The sequence below is a fragment of the Mastigoproctus giganteus genome, chromosome 2 (genome assembly GCF_048544385.1).
Source record: "Mastigoproctus giganteus isolate SK-2022 chromosome 2, ASM4854438v1, whole genome shotgun sequence".
Classification (NCBI taxonomy): domain Eukaryota; kingdom Metazoa; phylum Arthropoda; class Arachnida; order Uropygi; family Thelyphonidae; genus Mastigoproctus; species Mastigoproctus giganteus.
The window spans coordinates 109,024,677-109,043,108 of NC_143576.1; the positions used below are offsets into that span (position 1 = coordinate 109,024,677).

General features: G+C 40.8%; 1 protein-coding gene across 1 annotated transcript in view; it reads right to left on the minus strand.

Moving 5' to 3' along the window:
• Positions 1-18,432, minus strand: part of LOC150089487 (transient receptor potential cation channel subfamily M member-like 2) — a 933,932-nt gene that overhangs the window by 863,775 nt on the left and 51,725 nt on the right. The window contains exons 3-4 of the mRNA XM_090390003.1: positions 11,418-11,597; positions 7,829-8,044 (exon numbers count right to left, since the gene is read on the minus strand). Coding sequence (XP_090246129.1) covers positions 7,829-8,044; positions 11,418-11,597 — 396 coding nt within the window. The remainder of the gene's footprint in view (positions 1-7,828; positions 8,045-11,417; positions 11,598-18,432) is intronic.

Genomic DNA, 18,432 nt, shown 5'->3' on the forward strand with positions numbered 1-18,432 from the left:
AATGGGGGTGGAAAGGAAGGTAAGGAGACAAGAGGGACAGGCACTTCTCCCCCTGCCAGGGAAGTTTAGGTAAAGTGTGTAAAGTGTAAAATGTATTTAGGGTCATACGGCACCAGGGGTTCCCCCCATCTCCGCATTGTTTACATTGTGATGGGTGTGCCAGTTTGCTGGAAATGCCAGAGATTTAAAAGTGTATGGATATTGTTCATATGTAGTGTTGTGTACCATTGTTCATCTGCTCATTTAGCCGCTGGACCCCTACTGAGGCCCAACGTTGCCCCACTTTCGTCCCGTGGAGGCAGACCAGGTACACCAGTATTATAATTAATTTACTCTGGCAGGTCCTGCCACCTAATTTCCTGAGATTTCAGTGGCTAGGACATAAAAAAAAAAAAAAAAAAAAAAAAAAAAACATTTTGCACGTTGTATGTTGATCACATACATGTTTCCCGGTTTGAAGGGGTTGCATTTGAAAATTTAATGGCCGAGGAGAGGGCAAAATAATTTAAAGAAGCTAGAATTTTGGTGTGGGTCTTGCGCTGGCATACAGATAGAGAGGGGAGGAGACTGAAGGCTAGGGGGAGGAATAGCTAGGAAAGACTGGGATCAATAGAGTAGACGACCCCAGCATGTGCCAGTGGTGCATGCCCCACCAGAGAGAAAAATGTGGGATGGCAGGGGGGAGTTAACAAGAAGGCTGTCGCCTCCCCCTCTGCCAGGGAAGGGAGGAAAGTGTGCCCGGCAAGGGAGCCGGCACAGGTCGCCGTATGGCCTGGCGGTTGCATGTCTGCTTGAGTCAGGTCCTTGGTTGGGTCCTAGTTGTCCCATTCGTGTGTAGGTTCCTGTCTGTGGTTGTCACTTGGCAGCAGGACAGGTGCCTTAGTCAGGTCCGTAGTTGTGGGTATTTAGTCCATGCACCTTATGTGGTTACTTATGTCTCTGATCTGTCTGGAGTCATGGTCATTAGTTATTGGATCCTCGTCCATTTGTTGGATCCGAGTTTGTCGAGTCCTGGTGTGTTTTTTTTTTTTTTTTTTTTCGCTGTTTCTTCCTGGGATGCAATCCCTTTGTGGATTGTCTTGATGGTGATTGTCCGTGCACCTTATATGGTTGTTGTTTGCAAAGTCACATATTGTGGGCCTGAGAATCACTATTGTGGCTGTGGGGCGGAAGAGTACGCCTTCTGTCAAAAAGATCTTGTGCAAAGTTTGCCAGTGCTTTGTAGCTGTGCTTCTCCTCCAGTAAGCGTTCCTCTTGATTCTCTGGTACATAATGTAATTCTGTAATTAGTAGGCATCAGAGGTCTTCATAAAGCTTGCAGTGCTACATTAAATGCTCCCACGTTTCCACTAAGCCACAATGGCAAACAGCAGTGTTGCTCAGTGCAAAGGTCATTAGTTTGAATCTGATAGCGCCGTGGCCAGTTAGGAGGTACGTGGCCAGCAATCCTGGGGAGAGCCAGCTTGGGTATACGGATGAGACAGTTGGGAGGAATTTTCGCGTTATTTGCCCTTTTGTTGAGTTTTGCCACCGTGTTTGCCAGGTTTGTTGGAGATGTACAGTTAGTCTTCTTTTCTCTATTTTCGGTTCGCTGGCTACGTTTAATGTGAAATTTAGGCGGGTATCCGATATGCCTCTGGAAAGGCTGTAGAGGAGTCTACTGCGTATCACTTCCAGGTCCAAGGGGAGGGCACCCGTTAGCACCTGAAGCGCGTGTGTACTCACTGTGTTGCAAGCTCGTGAGATAGTCAGCAAGATGTACCTCTGTATGCTTTCTAGTTTTCTTTTATTAGTTGCAGTGGTTGCTTTCTTGTACCAGCCACCCAAGGCATAGAAGATGACTGGCAGGAACGCAGTTTTGTGAAAAAGAGCAAGGGTTTTCTTCTTTATGCCCCAGTCCTTGTGGGTGATTCATGCAAATAGTGACGAGTAATTTCTGATTTTATTTCTGAGATAGTTAAGGTGGGGAGTGAAGGATAGGTTTCTATCAAGGACAACCTCAAGAAATTTCATTTCTGTGGTCAGCTTGACGGTGGTTCCTTGTACTTTTATTTGGGGGGGGGGGGGTCTCCTAGTGTCCAGGGTTTCCCGAAGTAGGATGGAGCTTGTCTTAGTGGATGATATCTTCAGGTTATTTTTGTCAGCCCACTGGTGTAGAATGGCGAGCGCCCGGTTTGCTGTGTTTTCCAGCTGTGCCCTGGAGTTTTCTGCCAGTGTCAGGACAAGGTCATCTGCATACGCCTGGGAGGTTGCATTTCCGAGGTTGAGGAATCCATCCAGGACCACGTTCCAGAGCAGTGGGCCCAGGACGGAGCCCTGTGGGCATCCTCTGTAGACGCGTCTGGTTATTGTACAGTAAGGAGCAGTGACTTTTTACTGACCTGTCGCACAGGTAACTGCTGATGCAATTGTATAGATTACTTTTGAGTTTGGCCTCACGGAGCCTGCTGAGGACACTTGGCCACCAGAGGGTGTCAAACGCCCTGGCACAGTCAACTGCGATGGCAAGAAAGTATTTGCGGTCTGTTTCTGTTGCAGCGTTGATGATGCTGCGTAGGGCATCGGTGGTGGAGTATCCTTTTCGAAATACAAATTGTTTGGGTGACTCTAGGCATGCGTTTCTATAGTGCTTCTCTATCCTGTTTCGCAGGAGATGTTCAAGAAGCTTGCTGAGAACTGTCAGGAGCGCTATCGGGCGATAGGACCCTGGAAGGGCCTGCCTCTTCGTGGGATTCTTCAAGATTAGCCGGAGCGTCGACACCCTCCAACTGCACGGGAAGTAGCCTTCTTTGAGGCATTTATTGTATAGTTTCAGTATTTCCTCCGGGATAGTGTCCACTGTTTTCTTGATGATCTCTGGCTCTAGGAGATCTCCCCCTGGGGACTTTTTGTTTCTCAGCTTGGCCGCCGCAATCTCCAGCTCAGTCTTGGTGAAAGGTTCCTCAATTTGCTGGGTTGTGTATATGCTGTTCTGTTGGCAGAGCAGTACTTGTTCTGGCGTAGTGCGATTAGTGTGCTCCAGAAACATAGCATCCAAAATATTGTTGACCGTTTCGTGCCATGTCTTTGTAAACTCCCCTTGCGGTTTCCTCATTGCTGGGAATACCTCGCCTCTGGGAAGCCTGTTTGTAGTCACCCGATAGACCACTCCCCAGGGGCTGTCATTTCCTGTCGTGGAAACTAGGTGCTCCCATGTACGCTGTTTTCTTTCTCTGATTTTTGCTGTGTATTGATTCCTTGCAGTACGGTATCTTTCCCGGAGCGCCTCTACTTCTGCAATAGGCCAATCACGTCTAGCCCGCTGGAATTTTTTCCAACAGGTGTTTGCTACCTGCCTTAGTTGCTGAAGCTCAGGGTTCCACCAGGGTACCGCCCCAGGAGATGGTTTCTTTCTTTTGATAGATTTGTCCGCCGCTTCTGTGATAAGTCTCACCAGTTTTGCCTGGTGTTGGTCTGGGGTTGTCTCTTCTGTGTTGAATGTGTGGGCAGCCACCCGTATAGTTTGTTGGAATTTGGGCCAGTCTGCTTTTCCTATGGCGTATCTCTGCTGTATTTGTCTGGGTGTTGTGCTTCTGGCTATTGTTCGGTTTAGTTGGAAGGTTATTGCTCTATGGTCCGATGTCCAGTTTTCCGTTACTGTCCAGGCTGTGATGTGATCAGTGACGGATCTTGTGGCAAGGGTGACATCAATTGTTGTCTCCCACATAGTGCTGGAGAATGTTGGGAGGTTGTTTGGCTGGTTAAGTATATGTTATAGCAACTGTTTGTGAGGTACTCTTCCAGACACTGCCCGTTCACAACGCCTCTCCGTCCTGGGGTTTCACTGTACCATGCCGGTGAGCGCCAGTTTACGTCTGCGCTTACAATTATTTTGCCGTTCGGAAATTCTGTGTGCATGGTCTGTAGGTAGTTAATTGTTGGGAGGATATCTTCCCCCGGTCGACTGTATATTGAGACAGCATAAATTTCCCCTAGTGCAGTGACTATGTGGGCATATGCAGCCCAGGGGAGGCAGTAGTTTGATAGTTTGGTCACAGTGTAATCTGGATTTCTAACTAGGATGGCTGCCCACGGGGTTTCAGTCAGTATGCACAATCTTGTATTGCATTGCATTGTATTGCATCCCCTTCCCCTGACCTTTTTGCTGTGTGTATACGGCTCTTGCACGAGCATAATGTCGGCATTTTCTTCGTTGGCCATTTTTACCAACTGGGCGGCAACTGCCCTAGACCTTTGCACGTTGAGCTGTGTGAACTGAACTTTTAGTTGGTTATACTGTTTAGGGCGTGCTTCCATAGTCGAGTCTTGTTTGGTATACTCTCTTGGCATTTATGTATACAGGGCACTTGTTGTCACGGATTGAATGGTCTGGATTTTGTGCACAAAATCCAGATAAATTCTGGATTTTGTGCACCTTGCAGTTTGCACGTGTTGGTGGATCCTCTATCTTAGGGCATGTCTTAAATTCGTGGCCTACTTCAGCACAGTGCCCACATGTTGGTTGCGTTTGGGCGCATGTGTGGGTGGTGTGTCCAAAGTGGCCACACCGGAAGCATTTGGGGACTGTCACGTGTTCATTGTAGCGATGACTGCCCCAGTTTATGAACACTCTGTTGTGTTTGTTTATATTATTCCAGGCCGCAGGCGAAAGCTCAACCACCCAGTTTGTGGCACTACCTATTCGGGATTTGGTTTGATACTTCGGTTTTATAAGTGATGCTGGATCTACCTCCAGGTGTTCTTGCTGGAGGTTTCTCATATACAGTTCTTCTCGAAGAGCTGTTGGCGTGAGGTCTTTGTCCGTGTTGAATATAATTATACTAGGCCCTCTTTTTTGGGGGGACGCGGCCTCCAGGCCAAGAGTTTGTATTCTCAGATTGGCTATTATTTTTTGGGCATCTTCCTGTGTATGCGTTTCAATTATTATGCCTGTGTTGCGCGTTTTCTGTACTGATTTAATTTTTGTGGTCTTGAGATCCTCTGCTAGTTTTGTCATTACTGTGGTTTTGACTGCTTCGCTGGAGGTGTGCTCCTCTGTGGAAGTTGGTCTGAGGATGACCAAATTCGGCCTTGGGAGTAGTGTTTCCCGTCTGGGTGCCGGTTGGAGTGTCGTCTCTGGTGGTTCCTGGGTTCTGGTCCTCAGCGCTTGAGCGTATGTGGAGGCACGCTGTGGCATTTGGTTTGCCCCACATTCCATGTATGCTTGTAGTCGCGAGGTCGCTCTTTCACATTCGACATGAGTATCTAGGAGTATCGTTTCCATTTTATGGAAGATCGTAACTATTTGGGCCCTAAGGCCTCTGGATACTCTGTTTGAGTGGTCCTTGAATAAGTTTTCGAGGACCATCTTTAGGAAGAGAGACTTCTGGTAGAGAGTACCCACTGGGAGAGCAGGGTCAAGTAGTGAGTCCTGTTGCTTTTCATCGTTCTGGTCCTTCTGTGAGGTTGTGTTGTGTAGTTGGTCTCTCGCTTCAGTCTGAGACTGCGTTTCACGTTGTTCTGATTTTGGTGCCATTCTTTTGACATTTTTCCGTTTGGTTGAGAGGGCCCCCGGGCGAGTGTCCTCCAGGTCCTCTGCTCTGCGGCTATCTGGATGTAGTCGCATTGATTAGGTTGCTGTGTGTCCTTCATTTTGTCTGTTTCCCCGTCCATGTCTACAAAATTCGGATTAACGGGGTCGTCCGAATTAGCGAGATTTTGTTGATAGTGTTTGCTAGGGCTTGGATTTTGCTGGCGGATGATGTCAGCCACAAGTTTGTGGGTATATACCCACAACTAATATATTAGTTGGCTTGCAGTAAGCCGTTGAAGTTTGGTTTGTGCCCCCAGTTAGATTGTGGGGGGGGGAGAAAACAGCCCAGTACAGAAATACTCCTAGGAGAGCGGGATCACTTTCTTTGTGGTTTTTTTTTTTTTTTTTAGGGACGGCGAAGTTTCTGGTAATACTAAAAAGTTATTTGGTGCATCGGGAAAAGATGACATTTCACCATTGTAAGTCTATGGTAATGGAGGGGGGGGGGAAACGTTTTGGTCACTGTTCCTTAGAATGAAGAGTACGAAGATCGCTGAAAAAATTTGGGACTAGGTCACAGTCCGAGGTTACTAAGCTCGGGTTTACACTGGTGGGGCACCCTTCCCAGTCAATTGCAGCGTACTAGCGTGGCCACCGCGTTATATCGGCGCCTTTCTATAGCCTTGCTGCCAGCCACATGGTGACCAGTGCAGTCTGGCAAACAAAGGATATCGATACTAATGCTAGTAATCTGCTAAATTCCCAATAGAATGTTCCAGGGGAATCCTCTAAACAGCATCTTTGAAGGAGACCACAATTTAAAACTTAAACTATAGTTTAACCACATATTTAAACAGAACTTTTACGGAGCGTTGCGACAGACGTCCACGCTGGTTCGGCAGCCATATTTCTTCAACGTACGGTGTAACAACGTGGTCAAGCTGAAATTTATGAACGTCCGTAATTTAGCTTTGCCTTAGAAGTTTGTCACAAAGATAACATCAGTCAACTCGCCAACCCAATAGAAATCCAGTGGACTTGATATTTTAACAGAAATATCTAAATACACCGCTCAATTTTAACATTTTGACGAGCACTGAAAAAACGTGCGTCTGGCCAGTACTTGGTCAGCGCCACCTCAAATGTGTGGATAATGAACTTCCAATGGCGGGAAGTTTAGGTAGGTGGTAGACGTCAGAGTGCCCAGCACATGGATGACTGGACCCAGGGTATCCCAGCAGAACATCGCCCAAAGCATGACAACCTTTGCCACCTGCTTTTTTTCATCCCATGGTGCATCCAGGTGCCATCACTACGTGTGTGTCATCCCAGGTAAACGACACACACGTACCTAGCCATCAACATGGTGCAACAGGAAACGTGATTCATCGGACCAGACTACCTTCTTCCAATTACTCAAGGTCCAATTTCGATGCTCGCATGCCCATTGTGGGCGCTGTCACCAGTAAACCGTGGTTAGCATGGGCACTCGGAGCGGCCTGCGGTTACGCAGCCCCATTTTCAGCAGGGTTTGACATACTGTGTTGTTGTGCCACATTACTCCCATCACCATCATTCCAATTACCGGGGAGTTGCACCACAGTTGCCCTTCTATTGCCACGTACCATCCGAGAGAGCCTTTGCTCACCTCAAGCATCGATGAGTCGTGGTTGTCCAAAACCTCGCTGGCGGTTCGTGAGTTTCCCCTCCTCGGACCTCTTTTGGTAGGTACTAACCACGGCTGACCGTGAGCATCCCACCAGCCGTGCCATTTGGAATATACTCTGACCCAGTCATCTGGCCATTACAATTTGGCCTTTGTCAAACTCACTTAAGTCTGCTGCCTTTCACCATCTGAAGAAAGTAACTCTGATTAACGGAACTTGGTATCAGGTGTTTTTTTATACCGTGCACGCACTGTAGTTCACCTGCAATTGCCTCAATTAGCATAACGACTTGCTGATCATAATGTTTTTGCCCATCTGTGTATGGTCAAAAAGCCCTGTCAGCTTCAGGAAGGAAAGTCTTTTCAAAATTTGTGTTTAACATCTTTTAATTCTTTAATTGTTTTTTAATTATTTTATGATTGTAATCATTTTGCATTACTTTTATATTCGTTTATTTGTTGGAGGGTGTCACTAGGAAGTGTTCTATGCATCACATTAAGGTAAATTTCTCTAATTCTTCTACAAATATTTAAATTCAATGTAGAACATATTGAGCATCGTAGCTCTGTTTTATAGTAATAAATTCATTCAGAAAAACTTTTAAAAATATATATAAATATAAAGTTTAAAAATGGTGTAAAGTAATTACCTTTCCATTCAGCTTATCACCATGAATAAGAAGATCCTCTCTAGCTATTCCAATTAGGGTAAGTGATGGTTGTTTTGTAAAAGCCTGATTTGGGTGTCTGTGACATCTGAGAGATTCTCTCTGTGATAATTCCTCTTGTACTGCATCACCAATTGCTTTGGAAATGCCAATATTAATACCATTCGTAAGCATCCACATCTCTGTTGCATTAGCAGCCTGTCAAAATTAATTTAATAATTATCAGTGCATATTTATCTTTCAAATTACAATCTAATCAAAATTATTTGAGAAACAGAGGAAATATGACTTCTGACAAAATTAACAAAACATAAAATGCTTTAAAAAAAATAATAATAAACTATATCTTTTGAACATGCTATAACTAAACTAAAGTCCATGGGAAAACTGTCCTTTCAATTTTCTTCAGCTGATAAAGGCCAGGAACACTGATAAAGTATGATATATATCTTATTTATCTTATAACCTTATGGACCTTCATAGACATCACTGCTCATCAGCTTACAGAGAGCTTCATTAATCATCGTGTCCTTATATGAAAATGATTTTTACTTCAGGTGTATTATTTTTATATTTTCCAGTATTCAAGATGTTATTTTTTTTTTTATTTAAAGTTAATTTTTGTGGGCATTAAATTTAATGGATCAGCAAACTGTGGTAGATCAGAAACAATTTCAAATTAACAGTGTTAATTTAAAATTGTTTCTGATATACCACACATTTAAAACATTAAAAATGACAATTAACTCATACATACAAGTATACAACAAAAATAAAACTTTCCAGAATTTGCAATGACAAATTACTTATAGTCACACACCAGTTTCAAGAAAACACTGGACATATATTCAGAACAATAGCTGCCAGACAATTTTAACAAATAATATAAATGACACAGCAGGAGTCCAGATAGCAACCTTTGTAGAGATGATCTTGGTAAATCTCCTCCTACCTCAAACGCATCTCATTCAATGCCTCCCTTGGTTTTCCAATGGAAAGAGATTAGAAGAATTCTAAACATTCTTTGGCGAGATCTCCAGATCCTACTGACATTTCTTCACTTTTTTAAAAAAATCTGTGTTCCAGAGTTAACTCCTTCTTTGTGTTACCTTTTTATATTCTTTTATTCTATTGTTTTTCCTCCTAGATGGGAACTTGGCAATATACAACCAGTTCTTATGAAGAGTATCAAGTTACTACCTTCCAGTGTTAATATCCTGTTGTGCTTATCTCAAACTTTCCCAAAGGAACAGAAAAATCCACCAACTGTTATTCTACAAAAAATAATTTGTTTCTGGTCATTAAGAATAGTTACTGAGTTACAAAGCCAGAACCACCTACCAAACTCATCTAGTGAGCAGGAGTTATGATGCAAAAAAGCCAAGTTTTCCTTTAGATAAAGATGCAAAAGACCCAACAGAATGTAACTGAGCTGAAGTACACATAGACAGAAGTTGCAAAAAATTAGCTTTGGTAAGAAACCATGAGACTTTGATTTGTTTACAACTGTTGCATTAGTTAGTATGTGCAGAAAATGAAGGTGAAGTTTTTATACAAGGAATCTTTTATCCTCAACAGAAATACCACAGTTTAGATAATGAATGCGACTTAATGTTGAAATAATGACTACATTCCTACCATAATAATTTCAATGACATAGTCTGAGCAGGTATTAGGATCAGGAGAATTAAAACTTGTCCAACCAATAAAACAGAAATATACACACAACCAAACAAAAAACTAGTCACTCATTGTATTTAGAACAAATATCAGATTGAAAACCCATGGATCTGCTAAGCTTCTTTGCTTACAGCATTGAAATTAAAGTACAAGGCTAATCCATTTTCTTTATTTACAGGTATACTAGCCATGACTGAAAAAGCAAGGTTTTCCACCACAAAAGATGGTAACTAAAAAGGTGCTAGCAAGCAGCAAATTGAAGTGATAGCATTTATGCAGGTTTACAGGATATCCTGTTAAAGAAGTTGCAAAATCTGCTTGTGTTTTAGAAATAATAGTAACAAGAGATTTTTTAAGGAATGGTAAAAGTCGACATAAACCAGAAATCGGAGGCAGAACTGTGGTAGTCTGTGTCAAATATTGTATCCAGTAAATGAAAAACTATATCAAGCAAGACATGCTGCTGCAAACAGTTAAAAAGAGAACTTCATCAGCTGATTTTTGAGAGAACAGTGAATAGAACTGCATAAGATGGATATTTAGATTAAAGTCCCTCAAAAACGACCAACGTTAACAGCTTAAAAAAGCCCAGCTAATATAGGCTAAAATGCATAAAAACTGCTAATGATTAGAAAGCTGTGATATAGTCTGAGGAATCAAATTTTACCTACACTCTATTGATGCCAGGTTACCAATCCACAGGAGAAGCAAAAGGACATTTCTTTCAGACTGCATGCAAAGATGTAGTACAAGAGGGTGGTGAGTCAATGATGCTTTGGGAATGTTTTAACTATTATGAAATGGGTCCCTAACTTGAAATACCAACAAGATAAATCAAGCTAGCTATACAAGTATTCTGGATAATCAGGTGGAACTATTTGCTAAACATTTGAAGGAAACCTCAAATGTTTAGCAAATAGCACATGAGCATCCCTAATCATAGACGTTCCTCAAACAGTCTAGTTTGAAGTATACTCATATTTTCAATACTCCTGTATTCCAGAATAACAACTGGTTGGTTCACAGGAGTTCTACGGTTTGGTTTTAAACAGGCATCAAGAACATGAGGGAATGGTAGGGCATTTAAATTGTCCAGCCCTTTTATGAGATTGTGAAACCTTTAAAGTCACCAGATTTAAATCCAATAGAGAAGGTTTGGGACTACCTTGAATGAAAAGTGAAAACATAACAACATCCACAAAACCTGTTGATGCACTGTTGATGAAGTAAAAGTTGTGGAGAACAAACTTAAAGTGATGAAATGTTTAGATATGCAAATACACATTGTAAGATATACTCAGCTCCTTAACAAAATGTGGTCTTGACAATGGATCCCTGCATACACTATTCTGAATACTTTAAATCACATAGTTGCAGAGTAACATTACTGACAATTAATTCAGATGGCTCCAAGGTATTCCCAATAGTGGATTATCTTAGTGGCCAGCCCACAAAACAAACCTATTTTAAAGCTGAACCTTCAAACCCCTCAGGATTGTTGAATGCCATCGTGATGTCCATCACAACCTCAAAAGATTAATTTTACTTGATAGAAGAGATAGAGAGTGACCACATCTTTGATCTAGATATTCTGTCCATGTCAAACAGATTTTAGAATGGAAGTTGAAATCACAGAGGTGTGAGGAATCACTGATTAATCTAACTGCTTTCTTCCAAACAAAGTTGACAGTTTTTAAAAAGGAGCCACTGGTGACATGGCAATAATACTCACATGAAAAAGATCTGTAAAGATAACAAAAACTACATTGATTTTTTTTTTAAACATAACAATGATGCCCAGTTTATTACATGCAACAAAGAGAAAAAGTAACAAATTATTCATTATTAGTCAACTGATCAACAATATATACAGTATATAGAATAAAAATACCTTGATCAATCCACTCCGAAAACGATTTAACTGCCTGGCATTATTCCACCCAGTAAGAGGAGCTACATTTGAAATCAACACCAATACTATTCGTGGTTGCTTCACACGCCACTCTTTTGTCATGGCTATTGCAACTTCTTCCACATTGCCATCATGGGTTATCCTTAAAAATGGATGGCCCTTTGAAAGCAAAATATAAAATAATGATCTAACAAATAGTCTAATTTCTTGATAACAATAGTTGTAAGTATATCCCAAAGTATCTTATGTACAAAGTTATTCAAAATATTGGGAACTATTTCAATAAATTAAAAAAAAAAAAAAGCACTACAGGTTATAGAGAGCGAGGGTGAAAAATTTTAAGCTCCTCAAAACAGCAGTTTTACTTAAGTAACATAGCAAATTGTTATAATTTCTTGATAACAATAGTTGTAAATATATCCCAAAGTATCTTATGTACAAAGTTATTAAAAAATATTTGGAACTATTTCAATTATAAAAAAAAAAAAAAAAACACCACTACAAGTCATAGAGAGTGAGGATGAAAAATTTTAAGCTCCTCAAAACAGAAGTTTTACTTAAGTAACATGCAAATTGTGTTTAATAAATATTTATATTTATTAAAATATTTAAAATAAATATTTTAATAAATACAAACAAATATTTATTATATGAAGGCTTGAGAAACAGGGATGATGCCCTTGAAGAAATTGAAAAGAGGGATCAATCAAGTGCTCAGCTAACCACCACTGTGCTGGAGACTATACTCATGCAGCACACAACGCAACACTATTCTCTGCAGCAGAAAGCACTAGTCCTACAGGAAATGGTCATTACTGGTAACTATTTTCAGGGAAACAAGAAATGTATTTTCTAAAAACGACAGGTGGAATAAGACCTGGGTGTGTTTTCCAGGGACAACAGTTGATGCAGAGCAGCTATCATCTTGAACACATTGGTACTAAGGATATTAATAGTAGGGGACCGACAGATTTACTTAACAAGTACAAGGAAATTTCAGAAACAATCAAGAGTTAGAATTAAATATGAATGTGTCTGCAATTTTTACCCAGATGTGATGAGAGCCTTGTGAATCAAGTTGGTCCTAGAGAGAGTGCAGGGTTCATAGCGGGGGGAAGGGGGGGAGGGGGAGAGGGAGAGAGAGAGAGAGAGAGAGAGATGTTGTTTGTTTTTTAGGAGCATTAGCAACTAAGGCCATATTGCTCCGTGAACATGCGGTGGTCATTCCTGACCTTTCCGCATCCTCCGTATTTGGTGGTGAGAGAGAGAGAGAGAGAGATTTTATAAGGAACAAGAATATTTGCTAATGCTATTAAGGCAGTGCCAGACAGGTTGGAAAACTGCTAGCTTGGAAGAATATGCAGACTAATAGATTAACAGGCTACAGGCAGAGGCATAAGTGATCCTTGCATTGCTTCTACTGGGACATTGTTGCAATGATGAGTCATTTGGCATAACACAAGCACTAGGAAAACAAACAAAAGATTAGTAGTGTGTTATAAGCCTAATGACTCTGAGGAGCATAACAAACAATTATACAGACAATTAGATTGAGCCAGTATACCAGAATGTCTCATAAAGGGGGACTTGAACTTTCCATATACTGACTGAACTCGTGGGTTTGTCAACCATACAGTAGCAAGGCTTTTCCATATTTATCAGATGGATGTTTTCTAAACCAGCATGTCAGAGAGGCAACAAGAAAAAATAACACTCTTCATCCAATTATTATATCAAGAGTATTGTTCTGATAATCTGCAGACACTTAAGTGTGTGACATGCCTCTTCATATATTAAAAATCTGAAAATAAAAGAACCACTAGGTACCAGTAATCACAGTATACTGATGCAGGATTTACTTAAAGATGTAACTACTGTGAAGGGTTTTTGCTTTTGTAAAGGCAACAAAAAGTCTCAAATAGCTTTTACAATCTATTCAGTGGGTCCAACTGATGCTGTCACCAACAGTAAATTTTAAATAAAAAGCACTCAGAGAAATAATTTTAGAAGCTACTTGGCTTTTTTACGAGGGGGGGTGATCATTTAATTCGCTGACTGGTGCAAGATCTTATCTTAATTGCCATCATCTAAATCTTCTGTAGGTTTCTCCTTCTCGAAATACTCTCCCTTGACCTTAACACACTTTCACCACTGTCGTACCCACGCATTAAATGCTTCTTGTAAGCCATTTTTCGAAAGACTGTAAAGTGCTTCCATTATGGCTTTGTGAGCATCATTATGTCGGATGCAAATTCTTGCCTTTGAAAGCTTACTTCAGATGTGGAAACAGGAAGAAACCACACGGGGCTACGCACAGTGAATAAGGGGGATGTGGCAGTGATCACTGCCTGCACAATATTAGCCGTATGGGGCCTGGCATTGATGGAGAAACCACTTCACACTGGAAAGCTCAGTCACACCAGAATATGGCCATCTCATCAAGACATTCATTACCATACACTTCAATCATCTCTTTAACTGTTTCTGATACATTTAAGCCCCATCTGACACCATAACGAATCACATATTGCTGTTCAATCTGTATGTCCGTACCTGTTTCAAAATGATCGTCAGTGACATGCAGCTAAAAAAAAAAAAAACTCTTCACACAACAATAGCTCGACAAGTACCCCGATTGCTACTGAGCATGTGCACACAGTCTGCTTGGTAGCAATCGGGGAGAGCACCTCTAGTGGCAGTTCTGGAAAGTTTGCATAATAAACAAAATCTTGCACCAGTCTGTGAATTAAGTGATCACACTTCCTACAGCAACTAAGACATCCTGTTCAACATTTCAACATAACTGGAAGTCAAAGGAGCTAATCAGACTAGTGGTAGAAAATAAAAATACATGGGATGCATAAAAATTATCATAAGATATAAAAACCTACAGTAGGTATATACTAGTCTGCAATCAAGTCACAAAGGGATTAGATGAGCTAATGCAGATTACAAGTTTTATCTAGCAAAGAATGCAAAGAAAATAAAGACTTCTTTACTGAAATAAACACCAGAAAGACAGGGTTGAAATGATGTGGATGTTATAACTGTTGATGATCATGCTCAAGCTGATAACAAACTAAACAGATATTTTGCATCCATGTTCACATGTGAGAAATTTTTTTGGGGATAGGGATGCAATACGTATATCAAATTCTAAAGGAAGGTATAGGATTTTGTGATAACTGAGAGAAAGAAGAAGGGAAATTATTGAAGGTAAACATAAATGAAACATTTGAGGTGGATGCAAATTATCCAATTATATTAAGGAAGAGAATAACTGAAGTAAGCAAACCTTTAGGTACAGGAGGTATGGCAATAAAATTCCTGGACTGCTACAATAAAAAGAATACAAAGTGAAGAAACTCAAAAATGGGTTTATTTTTATTTAAAGTAATCACCACCTGACTGAATGCACTTATTACACCATACAAAAAAAAGTTTCTGAAAAGAGTCAGAGAAGGCATCCAAAGAGATAACATTCAGTACAGCAGCTACATTTTTTAATATGTCCTCAACATCATGAATTCTCTTTCCATTGAAGGCAGTTTAAACCTTAGGAAAAAGAAAGTCTGCTGCTGCTGCTAGATCATGAGAGTAGGCTGAATGACTAATCTGTAAAATGCCATGTTTTTTCAGAAATGTAGTAGTAGTAGTAGCAAGTGATGCAAGAAAGCTTATGCAGCATCAGCCAAAAAAAAAAATCACAACATTCTCTCCAAATGCCTGTCCAGTTCCTCCTTAAATTTATTTAACCTATAAACTTCCACAACGACAGATGGAAGTTTGTTCCAGCAATTAACCACCTGCCGGCTGAAGGCTAATTTCCGCACATGTATTCTACATCTGTCTTTTCTTAATTTGAATTTATGCCCCATTAGGTTTTTAATCTGAACAAGTGGAAGGATCCCATCAGAATTCAGCATGCTCAACTCATTCAAGGCCTTATATACCTCAATCAGATCACCGCGCAGGTGCCTAGTCTCCAGCCACTGCAATTTGCAGAACTTAAGCCTCTCTTGGTAAGAGGATCCCTACATTTCCCTCACCAATCTTGTTGCCCTTCTCTATACACGCTCAAGTAAATCTACATCCTTCCTAAAATGAGGCCTCCAGACCTGTACGCAGTACTCAAGGCGTGGCCTGACCATTGCCTTATACAGAGGGACAATCACCTCCTTTTCCCTGCTAGCAAAATTCCTATATATCATTGACAAAACCCCATGACCTGCCCTGGCAGCCTGTCTGCATTGCTCAGAAAACTTCATATCCGACTGCACAATTACTCCCAGGTCTTTTTCATTTTCTACCACCTTAAGTGTAGTACCACACAGTTGGTACGTTTCTCTGGGGTTACTTCTACCCAAATGCAGTACTTTACATTTGTCAAGGTTAAACTTCAGTTGCCACTTCTTAGCCCATCTGCCCAAATTATCTAGATCCTGTTGCAGTAGCACACTGCCATTACTGTCATTAACAACCCTGCCAACCTTTGTATCATCTGCAAACTTCGACACTAAGCCTGATATACCTTCATCAATATCATTGATAAATATACAAAACAACAGTGGACCCAACACCGAACCCTGTGGGACTCCACTAATAACATTAGTCCATGAAGAGCAGCACCCATTGATTACCACCCTCTGTCTTCTCCCACTTAACCATCCTTTTATCCATTGTAGCAACTTACCCTTAATACCATTCTGCTCCAATTTGTACAATAGTCTTCCATGCGCAACAGTGTCAAAAGCTTTCCTGAAATCCAAATATATGATATCAAAATTACTTTTTGCATCCAGTTCCTTTGTAACCACATCATAATATCCTATCAAATTTGTCAGACAAGACTTTCCCTTAACAAAACCATGCTGTGTCTGAATTATTGCTGCAGTCTTGTCTAGATGACCCTGCAATGCATCTTTAACCAGTGACTCCATTATTTTACTCGGAACAGAAGTTAAACTAACTGGTCTGTAATTACTCATGTCACCCTTCGATCCCCCTTTGTGAATTGGAGATACATTTGCACATCTCCAGTCCATGGGGACCTCCCCTGAATCCAAGGATGCTCTCATAATTATGGCTAAGGGTTTGCTTAGTTGCTTTGCCGCCTCCTTTAATATAACTGGATAGATCCCATCCACCCCAGGTGCTTTTCTTATGTTTAACTTCAACAATTTCTCCTCCACTTTGCTTTCAGTTATTACAAAATGATTAAGTATCCTGCTACAATTTGATAACCTTCTGCCATTTTCAAACCTTTACAATTCCTCATTTGTGAATGTAGATGCAAAATACTCATTCAGTTTGTTTGCTATCTGAGCAGGATCATCAACAGTCGAACCATCGATTTGAAGTGGACCAATCAGATTCATCCCCTTCCTTTTAGAGTTTATATAAGTAAAGAAATCCTTGCTGTTTTTCTTAGCATATTTTGCCAAGGATTTCTCGTAATCTGCCTTCGCCTGCCTAACCACCTTTGTGACCTAATTACAGACTAGCTTATATCTGCCATAGGCTTCTCAGTCGCTTCATAATTTATATGCATACATTGCATATAAATGCATTTATATGCATTTTTCTTCTCTGTTACGAGTCTCATTAGTTCATTAAATAACCATTTAGGCCTAAACCTTGAACAATATTTCTTAATAGGTATGAAACTTTTAATAGCATCCACGATTAATTCTTTAATTACTTCCCACTTAGAATTTACTGTTGTTAACATAGTCAGCTGATCCCACTGTACAGAATTTAAAAACTATCGGAGACCACTGTACTCACCTTTACGGAAGCAAAAACCCTTTCCTTTACTCCTGATGGTAATTAAATCTTTAAGTAAATTCCGCATCAGTACACTGTGATCACTGCCACCTAGTGGTTCCTTTATCTGCAAATTCTTAATACACGAATGATCACTGCTGATAACCAGATCAAAAGTATTACTTTCTCTGGTTGCCTCTCGAACATGCTGCTGCAGAAAACAATCATCCAATAAATCCACAAAAGTCTGACTAGTGTGCGAGTGACCAACCCAGAAGTTCCAGTCAATATCTGGGAAGTTAAAATCGCCCATTATAAGACATTCCGATTTACTAGCCCACTCTATTTCTCTGTACAATTGTTCATCGTACTCATTCGAGTCATTAGGCCTATAACACACTCCTACTCTTATTTTTGCTTTCGCAGTGCTTATGTCACACCAAACTGACTCAACAGTGCACTGTTCATCTATATCAACTGGATGCACTTCTTTTGATTTTATGTTTTTCTTAATTAACAGCATAACACCTCCTTCCTCTCTATCCTGTCTATCCTTTCTGTACACATTGTACTCCCCAAATTCCAGTTCAGCATTCCTTATATCTGTGTGACACCACATGTCTGCTGTCCCAACAATATCCGCTTTTGATGTCTTGACCAACACTTCAAATTCATCAAATTTATTTACTATACTTCTAGCATTGGTATACCTACAAGCATACATGCTCCTACTCCTATTCCTAGTTACCCTAACACATCCCATATACCCACCTATTTCAGGATGACTGCCATCCATCCCTGAAACCCACAACACCCCACGCTCCAGGTCGCTACTTATTCTAATAGAAGTTGTGCAAGAATCACCTTCACCTCTGCCTAAGGCTACTGTTAAACTATTAGTACTTTTATCCTCCCCAAGCTATCAGTTTTCCGACCCACCTAACGCTGCGTCGATAGCATCAGCAAATATTCTTGCATCCTTTCTATTTAAGTGTATCCCATCCCTATAGAAGCAGTCTCTCCTGTTAACAAGTACAGTCCAGGCTGAAAAAAAATTCTACCCCTTGAGCCTTGCACATTCTTTCCAGGGCCTAATTGATCGACAAGGCTCTCATCATATACTCCCTTCTATTATGTCTGGGCAGAATTGCAGACACTTTCAAATTCAACCCTAATTCTCGGCTTTTGTTCAGCAGTGACCTGTACTTGTTAAGTAATTCTGCCGTTC